Below are 21687 nucleotides of genomic sequence, written 5' to 3' on the forward strand. Positions count from 1 at the left end.
CTGCTGATCAGTTGTGTCTGACTGGTTTCATTGGAAAAGTTTTCGTGACCGTCTTCAAGTGGAGATTACTAAAATTTTCTGTTTTTCTAACAAAGCACTTAACTTTAAATTAACTTTTTGTTAACGTTCGGTGCGTACGAATTTCGATGGTGCTTGAAGGAATGCAGTTATTTCTTAAAAACATTTTAAGTTCGAATGGCGAATAGAGGAGTATACGTTAAATTTATTATCAATAGCGATCAACTCCAATTATTCGCTCTTTAGATTTATCATTTCTAAAGCTCATTGTAATTAATTCTAATTGTACTTTGAACTCAACCACAAACCCGATCGTACATAGATATATACTGACGATTGTCTGTGCCTGAACTCTCGTTAAAAGTTTCGACAAAACACTTGAAATCGAGTCGTGGGAAAGCAGTATTGTGGACCGTCGATCCGGGTCCCTCCTGAAAATATATATCGACTGTTACTCAACTAAAGGTCGCTGCTGCCTTGACTATAACAACTATGACCTGATGGTCTTACTTTTACATCAATGGATTTATAGTTCAAAGAAAAACTACACTCCTTGTTTATGAAGATGTTGTATATTTTAGAATGTTACAAGACCTTGATGTCCGTCTTTCCTATTAATGAAAATGTCGTACGACACGCGGTAATCGCTTTGTGGCAAGACTCACTTATGAAGAAGTATTTGTGTTCTTATGGTAAACTTGTCACCAAAATGCTGAGCACTAACTCGGCCTTTAATGCCACCACCAGTGCACCACCTACGCATCACTTAATTCACTACTAATGCACCACCAATGCCACCAACAACACCATCAATGCACCACCAATGCCACCTACAACAACACCATCAATGCACCACCAATGCCACCTACAACAATACCATCAATGCCACCTCTGTTGAACAGTTTATGTATATACACACACAGCACTTTATACCTTGAAAGCAATATTCCTAGTCTTGACATGAGCATTTTCCTTTTTATACAGTTGTAGTTGGAGTAATACACCATGATAACAAATACATCCCAATTATTGTAAGTAAATTTACCTTCACTATTCACTTTAAATACACTAATAAATTCATAAATAAGACTTAATACATTTTCCAAAGATAATTTTTGTGGAAAGCATGACTTTGGCTCAAAATGGTAAAGTAGTGCCAGGCTATCAAGTGTTTGGTTTTTGTGTCTGCACCACATGCCTTGGTAAATTACACAGTGGATGATCTTTCTTTTCCCCCGATTTGTCCTCCTCTTCACACCAGTGAATAGTGATGCTCGGCTCATCACCTGTAGCTACATGGGCCTCAAAAGGTTGGTTTGGCTTGAGCCTTGCAATGGCTGTCAAGAGTTCATGATTTACGACAGGCGATGCTTCTGTAGTTGGTTTCCAATTGACGGGTGGCGAGGCAGGAGGTGATATTACAAATTGCTTGACTGGTGGAGGTGGATGGAGTAGAGTAGAAGTAGATACTGATGATAATGCAGGAGAACAAGGGATCTGAGATAGACAGCAAATAAAAAAATGGTTATGAGTGTATGGCATTCAAAGACTTGCACTGCTTCTTAAGTATCATTACCTGTGTGAAATATGCTTTTAATTTGTTCCCATGGAAGGTTAAGTCATTAAGCTTGGCCTTTGCCGAGCAGCTATCGTCTTCTTTGTGGTAAAGGACTCTTGCACGTCTGAAACTTTGCAAATATATAATGGATACTATTGCACCATATTCTTTAATAAGATTTTCAAATTCCTCCTAGAAACAGGAAGAAAATTGTCTATTGTATATCTGAAGGCAATTATTGTTTGTGTATGGTTGACTTGGTTTGAACAGTTCAATCATATCTTGGGTTCAATCTAAAATTATGGAAGTTCAGACTTTCTGTGGAGTCTGTAGGAAGCAGTGGTTGTCTTTAGTAAATTTTTGCCTTTATTTTGTGCGAATTTGCATATTTTCATCATCGAAACGTTTATTCTTACAGTTGCCCGATTACGTGAAGTTTGATTATGCCACTTAAGTTTACAAACAACGAAACATGATTGTTCATAAAATCAATAAACACGTCTGTTTGCCATAAAATCAGAAATGGACAAATGGACTAAACTTGGTTGTGGAGAAATGCTAAGAAAACTGCATTAAATACGTGAACTATCGCTTGATAATCTACCTTCCCTTCGTCCGAAATGAAAACGCAAGCAGGAACATTGGTGACAGTCAAACAGCTTTTCTCAGTTCTGCTTGATTTTACAGCATTTTCACACGATGAACTTTCTTGCACTTCGTTTGGTTGATTCGGGTTTGCATCAACATGCATACTCGCCGTTTCTACTGCTTTCCCGCTAAATACGCCGGTGTTTTCAGTGAAATGTGTTTAAATAAAGTTCACGAAAAGAATCACGATAAACAGAAATAGACATAAACTGCTCGCTCCAGTCTCTCGAATATAAATGCGCTCAATCACTTAAACGACTGAGGGTCAATTGGGGTCAACCGATGGCTAGGCATGTACCTTCGTCAACCTTGATGGCAATACTGTTTTGTGCGACCTCGTGATTGGGATATGTTGTGACAATGACTAATACTTGATTTTATTATAACTGCATCAATTATTTTATTCAATCAAAGTATTAATTCTTAAATATCATCATGCTTATTAGATAATCAAATGATACTTTAGTTGCATGCCCTTTTATCCATGAAATTGTCCTAAAAACTGTTTGGAAGCATGGTAGGCTTCTCAATTAAGTGCACCAGTTGTAGAAATATGTCCTTTGCCACCAGGGCAAATACTGTAGTAACGGTCGAATGACATAAGAGATTAAGGGAATACGGTTTGCTAAACCATTCATTACAAACAATATTTTAGCTTTGGAATGGTTATCATAAAAAGGTGATCTCAGCAAGTATAAAAGCAAAAGCATAAGTCTTCTTGATATTTCTGTCTTTTCCATCGAGGTTAACCTTTGATTACAACGAGTGTGTATTGCTAAGCTTGCAGTGTCCGTGAATAGTGATAGCAACCAAGGCTTCCAAGACTTTTCACCAAAAGCAAACATGCTGGTCATGTGAAGAAGTGGTCTAATAACATGTAGAATTTCTGCATAAAACTGGGCATTGTTCAGAACTGTTGGGTTTTCTCTACCAACTGGAAACTGTGGCAATTTCCAAGATCTGAAGCCATTGGGCGGAGTTGAAGAAAGTGAACGAATATAGCGACCTGATCGCTCACCTTGCCATACGTGGTCTTCACCAGGTGTACCAAGTCCATCCTGTTTTCCAAAAGTTTCCTTTTCAGTTTGTATGTTTTGTTTTCGCGCGCCTTCGGCGACCAGTTGTCGGTTGAGCAACGGTATTAAAGGATATTTTTGCAACTTTGGTTGGTTCTTAAGAAGTAGCAATAGACGTATTCCAACTTTGCTCAATTGTATCAAAAGAACAATTAACCACTTTCCAATGTCATCCCAAAGCGTATGCGCCGTCATTTCGAAAAAAACCTCGACACTTTCGATTACGGAAAGGTACATAAGCAGTCGTTTTTCTGCCTCTGTTCCAGGGAGCTTTGGTAGCGTGATGTGACTTCGAAAAATATAATCGTGCAGCAAGGCTAACAAGTTTGACGAGCTGTATAGAAGTTCACCGATTTCTTGAGAGGCCACGAAGCGACCAGGAACCACGTATGATAAGACGCGAAGCAGTGCTTCCAATCGAGTAGAAATCGCTGGATCGTCAATAAGCATGCCAGAATACATATTCCATGCCCTTTGGAATTGCATCAGAAGCAGTCGTTTCGCTTTTTCAGGTAAGTTTCTTAACGCACGTCCGAATGAGTCGTCCACCATTTTGTCTCGAAATTGTGGCTGTCCCGCGTCGATCACAAGACGTGAACACTGTGGAACACGCGGTAGAAAATATAAAAAACAATGTAACGCGTGCGCTGATTGGTCTATATCTATGTTTGCAGTAACACTGTAACAATTAAAACATTTGTTTTAAATTAATTTATTTATCTCTTTTGCATTATAGTAATTTTATAAAAGAATAACTGATTTTTTCGCGTTTTCACAGGCTTACGGAAACACAGTAAGCATTTGTTCCTTATGTAAACTCTGCCCAAATACAAGTCTGAATCTTGGAAATATTCCATAAAGACAAAATTTACCGGTAATTTTGGTATTTTGAAAATCGTTTCACGTAAATTGACGTATAATGTGGTTTGAAATATTAAATTAAAAATAATATTGTTTTATTTATCCATGAATTGCGATAGAGTAATATGGTTGTTGGATAAAATAACCCAGGATTTTACTGTCAAAAAAAAAACAAATCTAACGTCAACCAAACGTCAAATATTTCGATTAGTCGGGAAAAATATTCATGCTTGAAAATAACGAACTTTGCCTGTAGTATACAATGGTAGTATACGCAGTTCGTCGCAAACTGACGAAGATGATTGCCGAACCGAAAAGATGGTTCTATCCTGCGCAAGTATATGCCCAGTTCACTTCAAACGAAGAAAAACCTTCAAAGTTTTACAGTGACGATAGAGTGAAACAAGAGGAAAACGCTACGAAGGGAAATAGACCTTCCGACCTCGCTGATGTCATTCAGGTGTACGAAACAGGCTCCGTGAAAGTTGATCCTAATTATGCTCAAGTTGTTATAACCTGCATCAATTCAAAGGTGTGAATTGTCTTTGTAAGTGTTTGAGCAGTAATGCTAAGTTAAATGTTTCAAAGCGTGCTTGAAGTTGAATCGCTTGGTCACACTTGAAATTTGGGTTTATGTTTTACCAAGTGTGACATTTACCCTTCTCATTTTGGGAGAAATATGTTAAAAACAGAAAATAGTATATCCTGCCACAAACTTCTGCTACCTACAAGCTAACTTGACCCTGATCCTAATTCTAACCTAGCCTTATTGTTGTTTGCCCTTGACAGTTCTTGTGGTCATCTATTTAAATTTGTATTTATTGATATTGTCATCTGTCAAATTTCTCAGTCTTTTCCACTTAAAGTTGACATACACTAGTTGAAGTGGAATGTCAGTCTTGTTGCAGTTAACCAAGTGTGTTTCTTTATGGTTTATGTGCACTAGGTATTTATAAAGATGATTTGTTGAATTCATTCTAGTGCCCTAAGTCAAGATAAAAGGAAAACATGAAAACATGCTAACTCTGCATTACATAATATTCTAAGCATTCGTGTATTTCTAGTTGTCTTAAGTATCTCTGCCATGTGTGCATAGAATCAGTAAATTATCAAACCTTTTACAGCCGTAATTTGTAGTGCTATTTCTATTGTATATTACAATGATACTTCAAATTAGACCTTTCTATTCATACACCTTAGATGATAAAGCAATATGCCTTCTTTACATAGATCTTTTCATGATTTATTCCCAACTGCTATTTAGGACACTGTGGATGCAGTCAAGACTAGTGTGAACAAACGTGTCGATTACATTTTGCAAACATTGCATTCACATGATATCGGCAAGAACTTTTACACTGTTGACAGATGTTTGAATCGAAGTGAATCAAAGTATGAACTAAGTGTTGAAATTACCGTCCAGTTCACAAACTTTACAAAATGTCAAGAAGTCAGCAACCTCTTGGTGGAGAAACTTGATAGCACTGTGGTGGTATCAAGACCTACTTTTCATTATTATGATGGACAAATTGAAAGTTTAAGGTAAGGTGTGTAATCTTTATCAAACAAATGCTTGTTTTGGGTTTTTTTTTATCAAAACAAGCAAAGAATGATGTTGCTTGACATTCTCAATAGTTTTGTATTACTTCAATTGAAAAAGGTTAATTAACGAATAATTCTCACAGTAATGCTTTGCATGCTTGTGTTTACCTCCAATATCAAATTTCTTTGGAGTTAACAGATCATTTTCCGACAAACTAAAATGTGATAGTATCAAAAGCTTGTTCTTTGTTATTTGAGTCAGATTCATTAGTAATGATCCATTGCTAGCAGTTTGGGGGTTCTCAAGTCACAGCTTTAGGCTAAAGTTGCTGTTATTGGTTGATGATGAACATTTTGCCTTGGTGTGAGGTGACCAAGAGTGCTTTCTAAATTTCTTAACTATAATGCATTTTGGGGTGAAAACAAGGTCATGCAATAGACTGGTTAATTTCTTACACTTGAAGATAGTAACTTTTGCAAATTCAATACAGCCTTTGGTGGTAAAATTCTCATTAAATTTGAACTTTAACATTTATCTCAGGAGGCAATCGTGTGTTGTGGCTGTTCAAAATGCTAGGGCAAAAGGATTGGAAATAGCCAATTCCCTTGGCCAGACTTTGGGTCCGGCCAGGTTTATACAAGAACTATCAACAGAGGAATTCACTGAAATGGAAATCAGGTCAAACAACGTCAATGGTAGGAAAACATTCCAAGAGATGCTGAAATCGTCCACATTGACTTTAGTCACAAAAGTTTTTGCAGTTTTTGTGTTGAAAGTGAAGAAAACTTCACTAAAAAAATAAATATTAAAGCAACCATTTATTCATTTCTTTCAATCACTATCCAGATAAATCTCATGACAGCAAATCTTATGATGATATATTTCAGCATTGTACACTGTCATGTGTACCAAACAACCAAACTATCTGATATTATGTAATGAACATTATTTATGACGTTTTCTTCTCTCCTTTTGATCGCCATGCTCCAATCAGTCTTATTGCATAGTACAAAGCCATTATCTGCATTTGCAAGACCAAACCAAGAATGGCCAAATTCAGAGAAAATCCGCGAACATCTAGCATTTGAGGTGATTTCTGGTACACATGCTCGACAAATGTTTTGGAGTATTTTGTCCCTCCATAAGTCAACGAGCCAAAACCGAGTACGATATAGCCAATTACAAAGGCATACATCTGACCGAGTTTGTTCTTTGGTAAACTGCTCATGCCCAGAAGGACTGGAACTGCACTACAAAGCCAGGCGATGTGCCAGTCAGCTACTTTGAACTTTACAAATCTAAAACATTGAAACCAGTTATCTTTTTTTTATATTTTCTTCAATACCTTTTTCTGTTCATTTTTAGTATAAGACAAGTGTTTTCCTGATGAAGTGTATATTTTACACACACTATTTTACGCACTAAGTTAGGCATGGCCAGACTCACAAGTTTATTACTGGAAGACCCAGCATTTGTCAAAACAAGTCTTAGGTGCTTGATTTTAAAGTCATAGCACCTTCAGAACAAAACTAATTTCTCAAATTTCTAAAGAATAAAAGTTTGTCAATCAAAATGCCTCTTAAGCAGATACCTTTGGGACCAAGACTTAGTGTGCACTTGCAGGAGAGGTTATGAGAAGTAATGTTTTATTGGTGAGGAACCCAAAGCAGTGTTTGCTTACAGGAGGTTTTCATAAGTAGAGGTTTGACTATACATCCATAAATGAGCTGCAGTGATATATATTGATGTACCCTAGATCTGCCACTGGTTTATCAGGAGATTGTCAGTGGCATAGCTGGCGGGAGGCAATATTCATCGTCCCTAGTGGATGAAAAATTCTGTAGTTACAAGTGCTATGGCTGCCTTGAAGAAGGAGTACCAATGGACAATTGGACATCGCCTCGTAAACATTTATTTGGGAATTTTAGTATTGGTCGAATCCCCATTTGCCAGTTCAGGGCAGATAAACTGTGCATGGAATAGTCAAAGCTTACATGTGTCCTTAAATTTGCTACTTAATGCTCTTAATATATGATAAACAACACTAAATAAGATGAGAACTCACTTAAAAAGACCTAATATAGACCATGTAGCTACGAGGGATACGCAAAGTAAGTGGAGTGACAGATTTAGTTTTAATTTACTTTTCCATTTCACGCTGTCTCTGTAATGCGAAGCAACTTTCTCTCGATGAGTGAAGTCTGATCCATCCGTTCCACTCGCTCTCGGTCCGTTTCGGGAAGACATTTTGGGTAATATTTACTCGGAATCTCCCGACACCATTCGTAGTAATGTCGGAAGTATTTGAATTTTTGACAGAAATTAGAGAGCACATGAGTTGAAGAAGGCTTTGTTGTTCATTTTCGTTGTTCTTTTACATATTTTATGAAATGAAATGACAGTATTAAACTATTTTATTGAAACGATATTTTAAATATCTACCTTATTTGTTTTGGACGATATACCTACTCTAATAAATCATGGCAATTTCGGTCATTTTTAGTCATGCCACTTATGTCCAGAGAATTTGAATTTCTGGTATGTCCAGAAATAGTCAGTTTTTCAAAGCTCTTTGTAGTTTTTGTCTATTTTGCATGGCCTTAACTGCGACTCACAATCAGGTATAATTTTGTTGAATCTCTTGTGTTTCCAGTTGATGGCTGTATTCTAGTTTAACCAATATGGAACCAAAAGAACCTTCCCATAACTCATCAAACAAACCCTCAGACAACAAGGAGAAAGAAGAAGAACCAGAAAATTGGGAGGAATCAAAATCTCCTTTGCGGAGAAAGCACAAGAAGTCCAAACATTCTAAGAAAAAGTCAAAGAAGAAATCAATCAAAAGAAGACGGCATAAAAAGGGGAAGAAAACCAAACACCGTTCCAAAGAAGATGAAAAGGACAAAGCTCACGTCGATGATGATCATTCAGACTCGGGTGATCCAGAGAATGAGGAAGATTTCTCAGCCAAGGAGAAAATGTTAGACTTGCCAATCAATGAAGATGGGATTGTGGCCAAAGATCAAATATCTGGCAAACTGGAGAAGACAAATGTAAATGTGATGCCTGTTGTAAATAAATCATGTGATGATAAAAATATTCAGAATGTTGATGCTGATAATGTGAATGACATTTATGAATCTGATGAAATTAGGAAAGATCTTGAGATCTTTGATCCGGGATTGTACATAGCTGACTCCAGTAAAAAAAGTGATTCCCCTCAAGTTTGGAAAAAGCTTCCGGATTCTTATGAACAATATATTCCTGACATGGTTTCATCAAAAATTGACCAATTGCAGACAGGAGAAAAGACATCAACAAGTGGATGTTTGATTTCAAAGGATAGAAGATCAAGTTCTGATAAGTCAAGGTCTAATAGTAAGACACCCGAGAAAGACTGGACACAATCACGTCATAAAAAGTCGAGGAAACAGAAGATTTCAAAAAGTAGGCAAATGAAGAAAAGCGGCTCTATGTCCAGTAGATCAGAATCAAAAGAACAGTCTTGGGAATCCGGAGGAAAAAATTACAAGGATAAGAAATCCGATCGGAGAGCATCCATGGCTGAAGAAAGGCCTGAAAGATCACGATCATCCTCACATTTTAGTCATTCTCGGTCACCAGAAAAACGCCTCCAATTCACGTCCACAGCCCAGTCTTCAAAAAGATGCAGTCAACCTCGCACTTCTAATGAGCAAATGCATTCTCAGTCACCAAAAAGTCGTAGTCACTCCAGGTCTCCAAGAAGAAATGAACGATCCGTGTCTCCTAGAAGGAATGGGCGATCCAGGTCTCCAAGAAAAAATAGACGATCCACGTCTCGAAGGAGGAATAGGCGATCCAGGTCTCCAAAAAGGAATGGACGATCCAGGTCTCCAAGAGGAATTGGACGATCCAGGTCTCCTAGAAGAAATAGACCATCCGTGTCTCCTAGAAGGAATGGGCGATCCAGGTCTCCAAGAAAAAATAGACTATCCACGTCTCGAAGGAGGAATAGGCGATCCAGCTCTCCAAAAAGGAATGGACGATCCAGGTCTCCAAGAAGGAATGGGCGATCCAGGTCTCCAAGAAGAAATGGACGATCCAGGTCTCCAAGAAAGATTGGACAATCTAGGTCTCCAGGAAGGAATGGGCGATCCAGGTATTCCCGGTCCTCTTCAAAAAGACGTGGTAGCTTTAGGTCTCCTCACTCGTATGACAGACGAAGATCGCGTTCACGTTCAAGAAAACGTAGCAGGTCAAAATCTTCAGATGCAGTAGCTGCTTCTATCCCAGTTAACTTAAGTCACGTAATGGCAGCATCAACTATCACAATAAGCACCACCACAACAACTGACACGAAACCTAGCAAGAGCATTGCAGATTTCACTGCCTTATGTAAGAAACTTACAGAAAATGAGATGAAGCTTGACAATGATGGGGCATACGAAACCAACGAGAACGCATCGCAGTCTTCACCAGCATATCACCCATTCAGTGTGAAGCCTGCCAAGGACATTGTTATTACTCCTGTTATTTTACCGGTAAGGCTTATTGTTGATAATACTTTTCTTCCCAAGTTTGGCCCCCCTCCCCCCAAGAAAATACTTTCTTAAATTTACCAATACTTCCGAGAAAATGTCTTTCACGGCAGAAACAACACACGCTGTTGTTTAAAGAGACGAATTTAGGGGTGGAAAGCGGAGGGGTGCCAATTTCCCTTCACAATACTAATGCATCTAAACAACTAAAGGAAAGCAGTTGTGACTAATTTTTAATGGGCGCAATTCCAAAACTCTTTCAATCATGATGAAAAAAGTCTGACATGAAACGGCACAGCAAGTATCCCCCGAAATCTATTCCAAAATAGTGCACACACCCCCCTCCCTCCCCTTTGGAAACTATCGTGGATCCATCCTTGATTTCATACAATTACCATATAAGTTGTGCTTCTAAAGAAAACTTGTGCCACTTTTGCCGACAATATTTTTCACTTGCCCAAGACCACTCAAGGTTCGACTAATTTTCCCAGATACATATTTTACTCATGCTGTTCATTTTGTTAGATTCCGAAGAAAATCGAGCCGACGCGTCCTCTTGAGCAGGCGTTTCCTGTGTCAAGTGGCAACCAACACAAAACGAAAGAAAACACGAGCAAAACACACGTGGAAGGTGTAGACGGTAGCATCGCTGCTACGGAGCAAGTTTTTCAAACTGCCACCATTCAGGAGGTATTGTGTCATAGCACTCACATACCCCTGCATTAAAAAATGTTTCACGGGGAGGGGTCTCTACACATCGAGTTTGATAAAACTACAGCGGCCTTGTCAATTAGGAGTTTAAGACCGCTGACCTCGAAGTGATGTCGACGCGCTCTCCATTTTTGCCATTTTTGTTAAAAGTGTTCTTGAAAATGTGGACTCACGCTAACAAACTACGTAGTTTTTCCTTCTTTGTAAACTTGTGCAATTTGAACACCGGTTGCGATATGGTATTTTAAAAATTAGCATCTTATTTTGTCGCTATGGTGGATTATTTTCGACAGCATTTTTATTTCGATGTTTTCTATATCCATAGCCGTTTGAAAGGCAGCAATTAGAAATTCCGCATAGACAGAAAACGATTTTACGACAACATAATTTTACTTCACAAAATGGCAGGGGTAGCCATGATTTATACAGCTGGAAAGTAGGCTGTCGTTGTTTTATTAAAGTTTTTACCAAATTTTTCATTTGTTCAACGTATGTAATTCCTTCGTTTGACCATGTCGATGCAAAAACTGATTTTGGCTCCATGAATTGCCGAAAAACCTGCGAATATTTCGATGCCTTTGGGAAGAAGGCACGTGTTCAGAATCGTGAGTTCGATAGCATAATGGCTTAGCAAACTATGCTTTCAGTTTCAACACAAAGCCAGTTTGACATGTTGCCCCAAAAAAAGACGGTGATACTGTCATTTAACAGCAGCTATAACAGATACGCAACATGTTGCAAGAAATTTGTAACAATTTTATTGTTTTCACGATATAAAACTGGCACTGTGCCTTTCTTGACCAACTTGCCCTCGGAATTTGAGATGCTCAATTTGAATGCGAAAAATTTGGCGTAAGTATTTTGACTAACCAATACATGCAAACCTACTGATAAGATATTGCGATATTTTTTTTATGAATTTATTTAATATTCTGAACAGAAACTTGATGTAAGCGGTTTGATTGCGAAGCGGATGGAAGCGCAGAATAGGCTTCAGTCAAATCCTCAGGATTTCGAAGCGCGACTCGTGTTGGAAGAAGTTCAAATGAAAATGCAGAGTTGGGCATCGGTGAACTTGAAGCCAGGACAGTTTACAGGAGAGACATTGGTCAACTCGTCGAAAGAAAATATAAACAGCGGCTATCAAGCTTGGGCAAAAAAGGTGTGACTTATCAAAGTGGCGACCCAAGTTTGGTCGTGTTATGTAAACATTGGTCTTCGCTTTCTTTTAAATAAGTTGATTTGCAAAGAAGTAAACGATGTTAATAATGCGAAATATACATAGCGCAGCCGAAATCGCTATGAAATAACGAGCTCTGTTAAATATCAATTCCTGTTTTTGTTCTTCAAGGTCAACCATGACAATCCAAACAAAACAAACATGTGCTGACTTTGCTGGCTGAAATATATTGCAATAATATATTATTGCAATATATATTCATCAAACTTTTGCAAGCACAATACTAACAAAAACGTTAGCAAGCCATTAGATAGCTGTTTTCTTCCTGCTTCTGCCACGTGTCATAAACAAACTTTGTGTCCGATTGATCTTCTCTGGATGACCAGCAGTGTGGCCATACATGCAAATTTTTCACTAGATTTTGGTCTGACGAGCTTTGACTCTCCCACCCGCTTTATATAGTCGCAAAATTCAGAACACGGGGGATGTTTAAGCTCAGGTAAAAATCTGGTGAACATTTAACATTTGTGGTCACACTGATGCCTGCATTCTTTACATTCACGAACATATGCATGTCATTAGCATCATTTTTTCTTGATGTATTGTTTTAGTAGTAGCATCCGAAATATTTTCATTGCACTTCCGAATCTGCGGCCTCGCAATCTCACGCTATTGACTAACGGTTTCATTACCATTTCAACCCTTCTAGGACATGTTTCAAAATTTGAACCCAATCCGCGGTGGTGTCGGTATGAGATTGCTGCAAAAAATGGGCTGGAAACCTGGTCAGGTGATCGGCAAGAGGGGCGAAGGAAGCTACGAACCTATCGCCTTGGACGTAAAGACTGACCGGAAAGGCTTGGTCTCCTCTACCGAGGCGGGTCCTCCCGGTAAAGGCGCCGGCAAGGGTGGGGGTAAGAACGTCCGTGCTGCACAGGCCGTGCAAGGTAAGGCGATACTTCATGTAAAAATAATATTCGAATTGTCGTTTATGCGAGTGTGTATGGTCTTTTCTCTGCCAATCATCATCACGGATATCATGCTTGTACAAATGCTTGGTAATTTCTGTCATTTGCACTTGATACGTTTGAAACGGACTTTAGACATAAACGCAATCGAGTGTCTTGTCAAAACCAGCATCGATACAAATGGAGTGCACATGCTTGCGGCATGCTCTCCGTTTGAATGAACTAACTCTAGATTTTGATCGTGGTATTTTATAGAGAGCGTGTGATATCCGTGTCGATGATCATTTTTATTTCAAAATTACTCTATTACATTTGCTAGGTGGCTTGGTAATTCGTATTCTTACATTATTGGCCTCATTCAGCTCATTCTTGGCGCTTTGGATAATAGCTACGTGAATAATTCATTGAAGAGGTTTAGTAACCCATTTTTATTGCGGGACGATCGGTTGTATTCGGAATGTTTCGTGCATTTTTGCTTTCTTTTGTTTGTTTAAGCTGTTGTTATCTACAAACTTATAGAGGTTCTCAAAGTTGCACGTACTCCATTGTCTTAACTCGAAGATGTACTGCTGCTATAGCTAAGGGCTTGTTTACATGGGGCTGAGTTACCTGGCCAGTCGAATAACTTATCCACCCGGGAAACTTGGAATGCTTTTTCTCTGCAACCGTTTACATAAATGACAAATCGGAGTGACTAACCTCATTGGAAACTTGGTTTTTGTAAGCGAATTACCCGACTAGGCGGGATGAACATTTTCCTTATAAGCAAAAGCCTGTTGTATTACTTACACGTATGCATACTGAGGATCGCTTCTGTAAGCGACGTGATAAGCCATACAAACAGGTCGCGTTTTTACCAGGCTGAACAAGTTACTCGCCTATCGGGGCTATTTGGCTCCACATAAATAGGCATTGAGTTGTGTGTCGTCTCCCAAAAAAAAACAAATTCTAAACGCTGTATTTAATCCTGCGTTTTTTTATATGTCGAGGCATTCTGATGCAACGCATGTGGTCTATGTTAGCGTTGCAAACATCAACGCTTCCACGGACTATCTCATTCAGTGTGCGAGAATAACTCTGTTTGTTCCTGCATACATCAGATAAGAATGGGTTACTCGACTTTTTGAATTTCTACCTATAGAGAACATAGAGCGTTTTTATAAGGCGATCATTTGGAGCTATACTACTCATTGCGACTCATGCCCAGGGTAACCACTGGATCCGGGGTAAGTATGAAACACCGAGCTATACATCTGGACTGCGCTGTCCATTTTTATAGGTCGGTGTTTACAGCACAAATCGCGTGAAAATCACGTGAAAGTCGCCAAACCCCTCAGGATCTTTAATACCAATCTAGCTGTCTCGATAGATTAAGATAAGACCTAGTGAACTAAAAATTACCTCAAAATAGTAAATTGTTTTTCGATATAACGTCTGCTGTTCGCCAAAAAAGGATGGATGAGTTGGCACAGTGACCTGGACAGCTGTCAAATGTTTCCGACACTTTAACTTATTACCCGCTTTTTTTAACACGCACATGTTAGGATATGTTACAGTGTTACGTTTCAATTTTATGTTTTTGCTATGGCTTTTACTTTGTTTAAGTTGATACGAGTTTTTCGGGGGTTCTTGGTAATTTTCACAGCATGGGAAACGGTAAACGATGGAACGAAATCAAACGTCATATTATCCAGTCACGTCTCACTCATGTCGCTACTTAAAATTCTTGAGATGCGACTTTCCAACCGAACACTTACTCGCACGTGACTCGACTCGTGCACGATAAACTGACAGTTTCAAAGACTATGTCTCGTTTATATTCTCGTACAGGCAAACACCCGGTATCCGCACTCGCCGAGTTGTGTACGAAGAGGAGATGGAAGATGCCAACGTACAACGTCGTTCACGAAAGCGGGCCCGCGCACAAGAAAGATTTCCTATTTCAAGTTGTCATCAACGGGATAAGTTACCAACACAATATCGCGAGCAACAACAAGAAACTCGCGAAAGCCGAGGCTGCATTCGTCGCATTGAAGGCGCTCGGAATCGTTCCCGACGATGCAGCTATGTGCTTGTGATAGCTAGCTGGTTGTAATGATACAGGTACATAGCCTAAAAATTATTTAGCGAGTGCATGTCAATCTCAATTTGCATTACCAGGCGAGCAAGGTCATTGACGCATTGTTAGAATAGATTTGGGGTCGGTTATGTGAAAAAATTAGTTGGAGTGGTTAAGGTGGAAAGATCGAATCATCGTGTATTCTGCCATTAGCTACGTTCGTATAGAAATACTTTTATTGGTGAAGAAATTTCTTTCAAATTAACCATAATTTATCTGTAGAATCTGTTTTTTGCCAGCGGCAGCGACCACCCTTTCCAGCTTTGCAAACTACGATCAGTTACGTAAACAGCCCGCAAACTTTTTTCCTACCGTACAGATTTTTTTGTGTGTTCAATCATCGCAAAAACAGTCGATTTGTAAAGAAATGTTCTGAAATTTATATAACGACTGTAGGAATAGACTATTAGACCACTAAAAGTGAAAGTTCGTGTGATTGTCAACCTTATAATTGTCGTTCATCTGTGAACGACGCAAAAGGCAACTTTTGTAACGAACAAAATGCTAGAAATGTTACGTAATAAATTATGGTTAGGTTAATCGATACCGTCGCTCGTTATGCATAGCCACTGTGCATAACCCACATCGGTGTCGCTAATCACTGCCAATGACCAGTGGTCGTAAATTAGTGTCGCGATTAAATTCGTTCCAGGCTTTTGGCCGCTAAGATCGCGAGGCGAGTTCTTTGCTGACGAAGAAAAATTGCGCGAATTCAATCATTTTAAGTTAAAACCTTTGCCTTTTTTTTAATGAATGAGCCACGTGTAGCTAGTGCTCGTTAAGAGAATACAAGTGTGAAATATGCGATAGTCAAGAACGAAAGCGCTAACTCTGCCCTTCCTGCCCCCACAATAGTTGTGCCGTATTAAATGAATTTTGGGAAAACTGACCTTAGAATACAGCGCTTGAATTTCAGTCGCTTTTTGTGCACTGTTGTCCCCTCCCCTCCTGAATTTGTGTTTATAGCTTGTACCTCGTCTCCAGCCGCTAATTGAGGCTATGCCGCTGCCTATTGCTTAAATTAAGACAGGCAGCCGTTGGTTACAGGACAAATTACATTACAAGCAATGTTTTCATCGGGGATAAACCCCAACAATGAAAAACGTAGTCTGGAAATATTATTAAAGGGTGGGCTTGCTCACATTGCTAGTGCCTCAATGCAACAAAAGCATTAGAAGTGGTGGGTGGTCTGTAATTATGGCAAAACACAGGTTCTACTGTTCTATTGCAATGACAATTTTTAAGTAAAGTTGATTTTTAAACAATTTTTCAATAAAAATGTTTAAGAGCAACAGGGGTGGCGCCAGGAATTTCCCGACTGAGGGGCTAAGGTCCTCGACGGGGGGCTTACTTACTAGGCTGATATGACAATGCGCTTTCTATGCAAATCTTTTATTTAGAAAAAAATTTTCAAAAATTATTATAAATATTCGCTTTAACTAAATCGTGGAAACATATAGTTTGTTTTGGAAATAAAAATTTACATCTACATGAAAATTAACACTACGTATTCGACTAGTTGTGAGAGCCGCAACTAGAACGCTAATTTGGAAGATTCTTTTCATATATTCGGTTGTGCCCAATTGATTTAAAAAAAAAATTTAAAAGAAGTCAGTCGAGCACAAATGAATATATGACTATCCCCACCAATCATCGTTCTACTAACAGCCCTGCTAGTCGTGCATGCAATCCAGGGATATACATATGATTGGCTATAACAAAGCTATACAGTAAGTAAAAAGAATGCCCTGGGTTTTCTAGTAATGTTGGATTGTAATAATCAAATAATAATTATCTCCGTCAAAGCTTTATAAACATATTGATCAACTTCTTTAACCTAAAATCAAAGTGAGACGAGGATATTAGATATACTGTTATTATTTTTTTTTATTTATTTAAATCTTATGTTTTGGCACTTTATCCCAATGTTACCCTGTTAAATTTTTTTGCTGGTGAGCAGTTTTTTTTGACTGCATGTAGGTAATGAATCAGCGGTGTACTAGGAAATAATTCATAAACATAAGAGGCAATATTAGTAATGCACGTGTATGATATAACTTCTGTGAATCATTCGATTTGATTTTTTGATGTTCAGAGAACAATTCTACACTTGGGAAACTTATCATTGAACTTGTTCACTACGGTAACCAAATCCAGTTTGCTCCCTCGACCACAATGAATTCCTAACAACATTAGTTGACCAGACGCTTGATGGTGATTTATCAATGGCAATGGCCCCAATACATGTAAAACTGTCAGAATCTGATGCTCATTGCTGATTTGAAACTCAAACAGCAGAGTTTTTTAGTTTTTTTACAAAAAAATTCCTTTCAAAATTCGAAAGTCAAGTTGCAAAAAACAACCGACAGAAAACTAGTAGCGGGCAAGCGTCGTGGCGATGCATATGCAGCTTATCTTATGTTGCATTTGCATATCTGCTGTCTAATGAAAATTCAAAAATATATATTTCAGAATAACTTTATTATTTTTTTAAATTTGATGTCGGATAGCTGGCGTGTATGAAGATTATTGCCGATGCCGAGTGCTGACATTACTTTAAACGAACGGCAATAATCGACATTGGAAATTTTCAAATTTTCCCAGACCGGGGGGCTAGGATTCCCCCCTCTGGTGCCACCCCTGAAGAGTGATTTCACCTTGGGAGGACAATCAGAATGGCTTGCAATTAAACCTGGGTCACTTGCCCGATGACTTTTTAAAAACAAGCCACAAATTCATATGAATAGATACATGATTTAAAGAAATTAGATTTGAAAGAAATTGTGTGGCTTTCGCTACCTGATGAAGATCACTTAGTCTTTGTTTGGTTGAATTATTTGAATACTCAAAGCTTAATGTTGTCAGTGTATCAATTTGATCAAAACTAACAATATTGTCCATAAGGTGAAAAAGTTTTTCTTGTGTCACTACCATTACTACACAATGATAGTAAATAAATGAATAGATAACAGAAATATTTTTTGTTGTGCTGTAATGGAAATAATTCCATAGAGTATCTTTACATACATTATCTACTGAAAACAGTTGTATCATATTGAAATATTTTTACCAATCGTTCATTAAGAAACCTGCACTTAAAAACAGCCGTATGAACAACTTCTATAAACTTAGCAACATTTTTTATTGGGTCTTTCCTCAACCAACATGTCCACTGATGGTATTCTGTCAAGTCCGACCAACTCGGCAGGTTGTGTTGAAACAGTCTTGATTCCATCCCAGTCAGGTTTCATTTCCAACTGCCCCCTTACTAATCTTTTATACACCTCTTTGGCAACAATGTTAAATGCTTCTTCCACATTGCACAATATTTTTGCAGATGTTTCAATAAAAAACATGTCATGTGCATCTGCAAACCTTTCCCCTTCTGCGGTTGAGACTTTTCTTTCCGATTCCTTATCTATTTTGTGTCCAATCAACATGAAGACACATTCCTCTTCGTTAACATTCTCCTTCGCTTCTTTATACCATTCGGTGATGTTGTAAAAGGAATCTTTCTTTGTAATGTCATATATTATGAGGCAGCCAACAGCATCACGATAATAAGAAAAAGTGATTGAACGAAAGCGCTCCTGACCAGCCGTGTCCCATACTTGGATCTTTACTTTGACCTCTTCTGTTAATGAAATAAATAATAAGTCGTAAATAAGTTTGTAAATGATGATCGTCCAGGTTAATAAAGTCCTGAGAAGGACTGTTTTTGTTGTTGTTGACTGACGTTTCGACAACCTTAGCGGTAGTCATCTTCAGAGTCAAATAGACATTTGACTCTGAAGTCAACAACAACAAAAACAGTCCTTCTCAGGACTTTATTAACCTGGACGATCATTATTTACAAACATATAACGATACTCCCGGGTTCAAACCATTTACTTTAAGTCGTAAATAAGTCAAATAAATAATAAGTCGTAAATAAGTCATATTTGTCAATAAGCAATCAACACAGGCTAATTATATAATCCTGTCGGTATTTGAGCTAAAAATTCAATAAAACTTGTTGACCAGAATCATTTAATTGCCATTGGCATATATTTATTTGGCTTTATAAGCCACCTTATCTTTAATCAGAACTTTCGAAAAAGTTGAGGTATTGATAATAGTGGTACTGCTATTTCCTATGTTGAATTAATACAATTTACGGACATTATCGCATATGTTAATAGTATGCAATATTTTACAAATATTTTCTCCCAATTTAAACTTACTATCGCAATTTTGTTTTACAAATCTAGAAATATTGTCAACGAATGGCTGTCCGATTTTCAAATGCATTTTCTTAAATCAAAGCGCCAGATATAGAAATTTCTTTAGAAAATACTTTTACTTCCGATAAGTGTACAAACAAACATACATGCGCAAATACCAGAGATTCTTTGTATTTTTTCTATAATGTATTGGCATATTTAGCGCCTCTGCGAAATTTTACGGCACTTAATTGCGACAAAGGATGTTAAATTTTTGCAAGCGTTTGTTGTAACGGCGTAATTGCGTAGAAAAACGCGCTTTTTAATATGGGACCATGGCGTGTTTCAAGATAACATCTCCTCGCCGCGTCGCATATTATTATTTGCCAATTGTAGCCTTTTATAGCCTTTCTTGTGATTAAAATTAGTGTAGAAGTACATGCAAGTAGCGGAAAACGTGGTGTCCAAAACGGCATACAACCCACCGCTTAGTTCCACAATGCGTGCATGAAAGTCGACTCCTACTGTAGTATCTGCTATGTCGATGAAGTTTCCTTCTGTAAATTGGCGTATTATCGAAGATTTCCCAACCATGGAATCCCCGATCACTATGAAACGGAATTGGTAGAAGTACTTCGGCGTCTTTGGTGGCGAACTCGATGAACTTGTACGGGAAACGGAACAGCTTTTGTCATTCATTGTTGTACTAATTGTCACACGATTGCTTTTATGTTGTGATGTTTGAGAAATTCATTCACGTAAATTTGATGTTGTTCATATATGCTTTGATGTTTCTCGAAGCTGGACCGTAACTAACTATTTTCCATGTTATAAACCGTTTAATTCCCAATAATGGCTACTCATGGTTTTTTACGAGCGCGTGATGCGTATTGTGTAAGGTGGCTGAAAAGTAGGGAGGAGGGAATAAAGTTACTTTATTGCCGAATTTCACATTCCCAAAACAAATGTATTGTTTGCTTCCTTATCCATATTTAGTCATTGTCGGATACCTTCGGTGTGTGCCGGTCAATCTTCGACCATTGAGTTCTATAAGACCTGGAGGGGAAACGTCAACAAAATTACTATAAATTATCAGCGCGCGGCCGCGTGGTCAAAAACATGGCGGATTTTGGTTGTCAAAGTCAGCGGAAAGACGCGGGCTCATAAAATAAAATTTTTTTCGCCCACCCGGATTTGACAACCACAATTGCGATTATATAAAATTTCAATGCCAAGCACAAAAACTTTTAGAAATTTTATTTTTAAAACATGCTGCAAACTTGTTTGGCATACGGATGCTGAAGAAATGCCTGAAAAGGAAGCATTTCACGACACCGGTAAGCAACGTAAGATTGTTTACCATTTAAAGTGTTCAGTGTTATGTTTTAAGTCAATACTTGAAGTGTGATGGTATATATTTTGTTAATGTTTTTACTCCTAAGTTTTAATTTAAGTTATGTTTATTCAGTCCTATTTGTTCTTTACTTAATCGCTTGCTAGACGAGGCAAAGCAACCAGTTCTTATCGAGATATGCATATCTTAAAACTCCTTGTTTCAACTGAGTTGAAATGGAGGATTTTTTCATGATATTTTTCTGAAAATATGAAGCAAATATTAAGGACAGAGCTGTATTGAAATCAAATGCAGTGCAGGATTAATTAATGAGCTCTTTGGTACATGTCGTACAATAAAAAATATCTGTATTAAACAGCTAGCCTGGACAATTTGACAGATTATGGACAATCATGATGATGGTGTGTAAAGGTTTGCTTTATGCTAAAAGTTTTATAAATGCCATCTGGTGTTTCTGTAAATGAATTGTTTATTACACAGTGTAGTAAACAGGTTAGTACATCAAAATCAAGATAAAAACTACTTTGTTCAATAATGTGCCAAATTTTGCTCCTACCTTGAAATATTTGCTCAAGAAAAGCTTATCATGACATGCACGAAACATTAAATATAGTACTGCATCGTCTGACAAAATCCATACATTTTTCAATTCCAGGTGATTAAAAATTCACATAAGATGCATTGGTTGCAATGAAGTTGAATGTGGAAGAAGCGAAAATTGATGGCAAAGAACTTGAAGAATTACGATATCATTTAAAAGAATAAGAGTAGCAATCTAGTAAAAGAAGCCACATCTGCAACATGGACTTTGTCAAGATAAACTTTTTTATGATATTTTGTTACGTGTAACATTACTGTAATTTGTAGAGTAGCAATTAGCATTTTTAAATTCACCATGATTATTGCCTTACATTACAGATGCAGCAATA

General features: G+C 37.9%; 7 protein-coding genes across 17 annotated transcripts in view; 3 read left to right on the top strand and 4 right to left on the bottom strand.

Annotated features, from left to right (window-relative positions):
• The window catches only part of LOC124442628 (protein still life, isoforms C/SIF type 2-like), a 30562-nt gene extending 29450 nt beyond the window's left edge, over window positions 1–1112 (top strand). For all 6 annotated transcript variants that reach the window (XM_046993120.1, XM_046993124.1, XM_046993119.1 and 3 more), the window contains one exon: window positions 600–1112. The gene's annotated coding sequence lies outside the window, so the exon portion shown is untranslated. The remainder of the gene's footprint in view (window positions 1–599) is intronic.
• Window positions 1045–2557, bottom strand: LOC124442636 (calcipressin-2-like). The gene is made up of 3 exons (XM_046993134.1): window positions 2181–2557; window positions 1595–1768; window positions 1045–1515 (listed from the first exon to the last, which is right to left on the bottom strand). Exons 1-3 carry the CDS (start codon window positions 2325–2327, stop codon window positions 1183–1185), a joined length of 654 nt encoding a protein of 217 aa, XP_046849090.1. The 5' UTR covers window positions 2328–2557; the 3' UTR covers window positions 1045–1182.
• Window positions 2558–2599: 42 nt separating this feature from the next.
• On the bottom strand, window positions 2600–3863 carry LOC124442632 (peroxisomal membrane protein PEX16-like). The gene has a single exon (XM_046993130.1). It carries the CDS (start codon window positions 3850–3852, stop codon window positions 2755–2757), a length of 1098 nt encoding a protein of 365 aa, XP_046849086.1. The 5' UTR covers window positions 3853–3863; the 3' UTR covers window positions 2600–2754.
• LOC124442633 (interleukin-1 receptor-associated kinase 1-binding protein 1-like) lies at window positions 3736–6525 on the top strand. The gene is made up of 4 exons (XM_046993131.1): window positions 3736–3812; window positions 4079–4693; window positions 5426–5703; window positions 6245–6525. The coding sequence occupies exons 2-4, from the start codon at window positions 4424–4426 to the stop codon at window positions 6504–6506; spliced, it is 810 nt and encodes a 269-aa protein (XP_046849087.1). The 5' UTR covers window positions 3736–3812; window positions 4079–4423; the 3' UTR covers window positions 6507–6525.
• On the bottom strand, window positions 6504–7957 carry LOC124442637 (protein jagunal homolog 1-B-like). The gene is made up of 2 exons (XM_046993135.1): window positions 7770–7957; window positions 6504–7002 (listed from the first exon to the last, which is right to left on the bottom strand). The coding sequence occupies exons 1-2, from the start codon at window positions 7949–7951 to the stop codon at window positions 6654–6656; spliced, it is 531 nt and encodes a 176-aa protein (XP_046849091.1). The 5' UTR covers window positions 7952–7957; the 3' UTR covers window positions 6504–6653.
• LOC124442629 (protein SON-like) lies at window positions 7793–20181 on the top strand. 5 transcript variants are annotated; one of them, XR_006947307.1, is made up of 8 exons: window positions 7793–8242; window positions 8358–10227; window positions 10750–10914; window positions 11876–12097; window positions 12825–13062; window positions 13403–13495; window positions 14225–14309; window positions 14914–14989. XR_006947307.1 is itself a non-coding variant. In XM_046993126.1 (7 exons), exons 2-6 carry the CDS (start codon window positions 8386–8388, stop codon window positions 15159–15161), a joined length of 2715 nt encoding a protein of 904 aa, XP_046849082.1. In that variant the 5' UTR covers window positions 7793–8242; window positions 8358–8385; the 3' UTR covers window positions 15162–15186; window positions 19833–20181. The 5 variants fall into 5 exon arrangements, 3 of the variants coding, with proteins under 3 accessions (XP_046849082.1, XP_046849081.1, XP_046849083.1); XR_006947306.1 differs by having other exon boundaries at window positions 13403–14309; window positions 14914–14970; XM_046993126.1 differs by lacking the exons at window positions 13403–13495; window positions 14225–14309 and adding an exon at window positions 19833–20181 and having other exon boundaries at window positions 14914–15186.
• LOC124442634 (ras-related protein Rab-39B-like) lies at window positions 18178–20153 on the bottom strand. 2 transcript variants are annotated; one of them, XM_046993132.1, is made up of 2 exons: window positions 19890–20153; window positions 18178–18836 (listed from the first exon to the last, which is right to left on the bottom strand). In XM_046993132.1, the coding sequence occupies exons 1-2, from the start codon at window positions 20101–20103 to the stop codon at window positions 18331–18333; spliced, it is 720 nt and encodes a 239-aa protein (XP_046849088.1). In that variant the 5' UTR covers window positions 20104–20153; the 3' UTR covers window positions 18178–18330. The 2 variants fall into 2 exon arrangements, with proteins under 2 accessions (XP_046849088.1, XP_046849089.1); XM_046993133.1 differs by having other exon boundaries at window positions 18178–18833; window positions 19890–20103.
• Window positions 20182–21687: the final 1506 nt, after the last annotated feature.

Source organism: Xenia sp. Carnegie-2017, unplaced genomic scaffold, assembly GCF_021976095.1.
Source record: "Xenia sp. Carnegie-2017 unplaced genomic scaffold, XeniaSp_v1 HiC_scaffold_20, whole genome shotgun sequence".
Lineage (NCBI taxonomy): Eukaryota > Metazoa > Cnidaria > Anthozoa > Malacalcyonacea > Xeniidae > Xenia > Xenia sp. Carnegie-2017.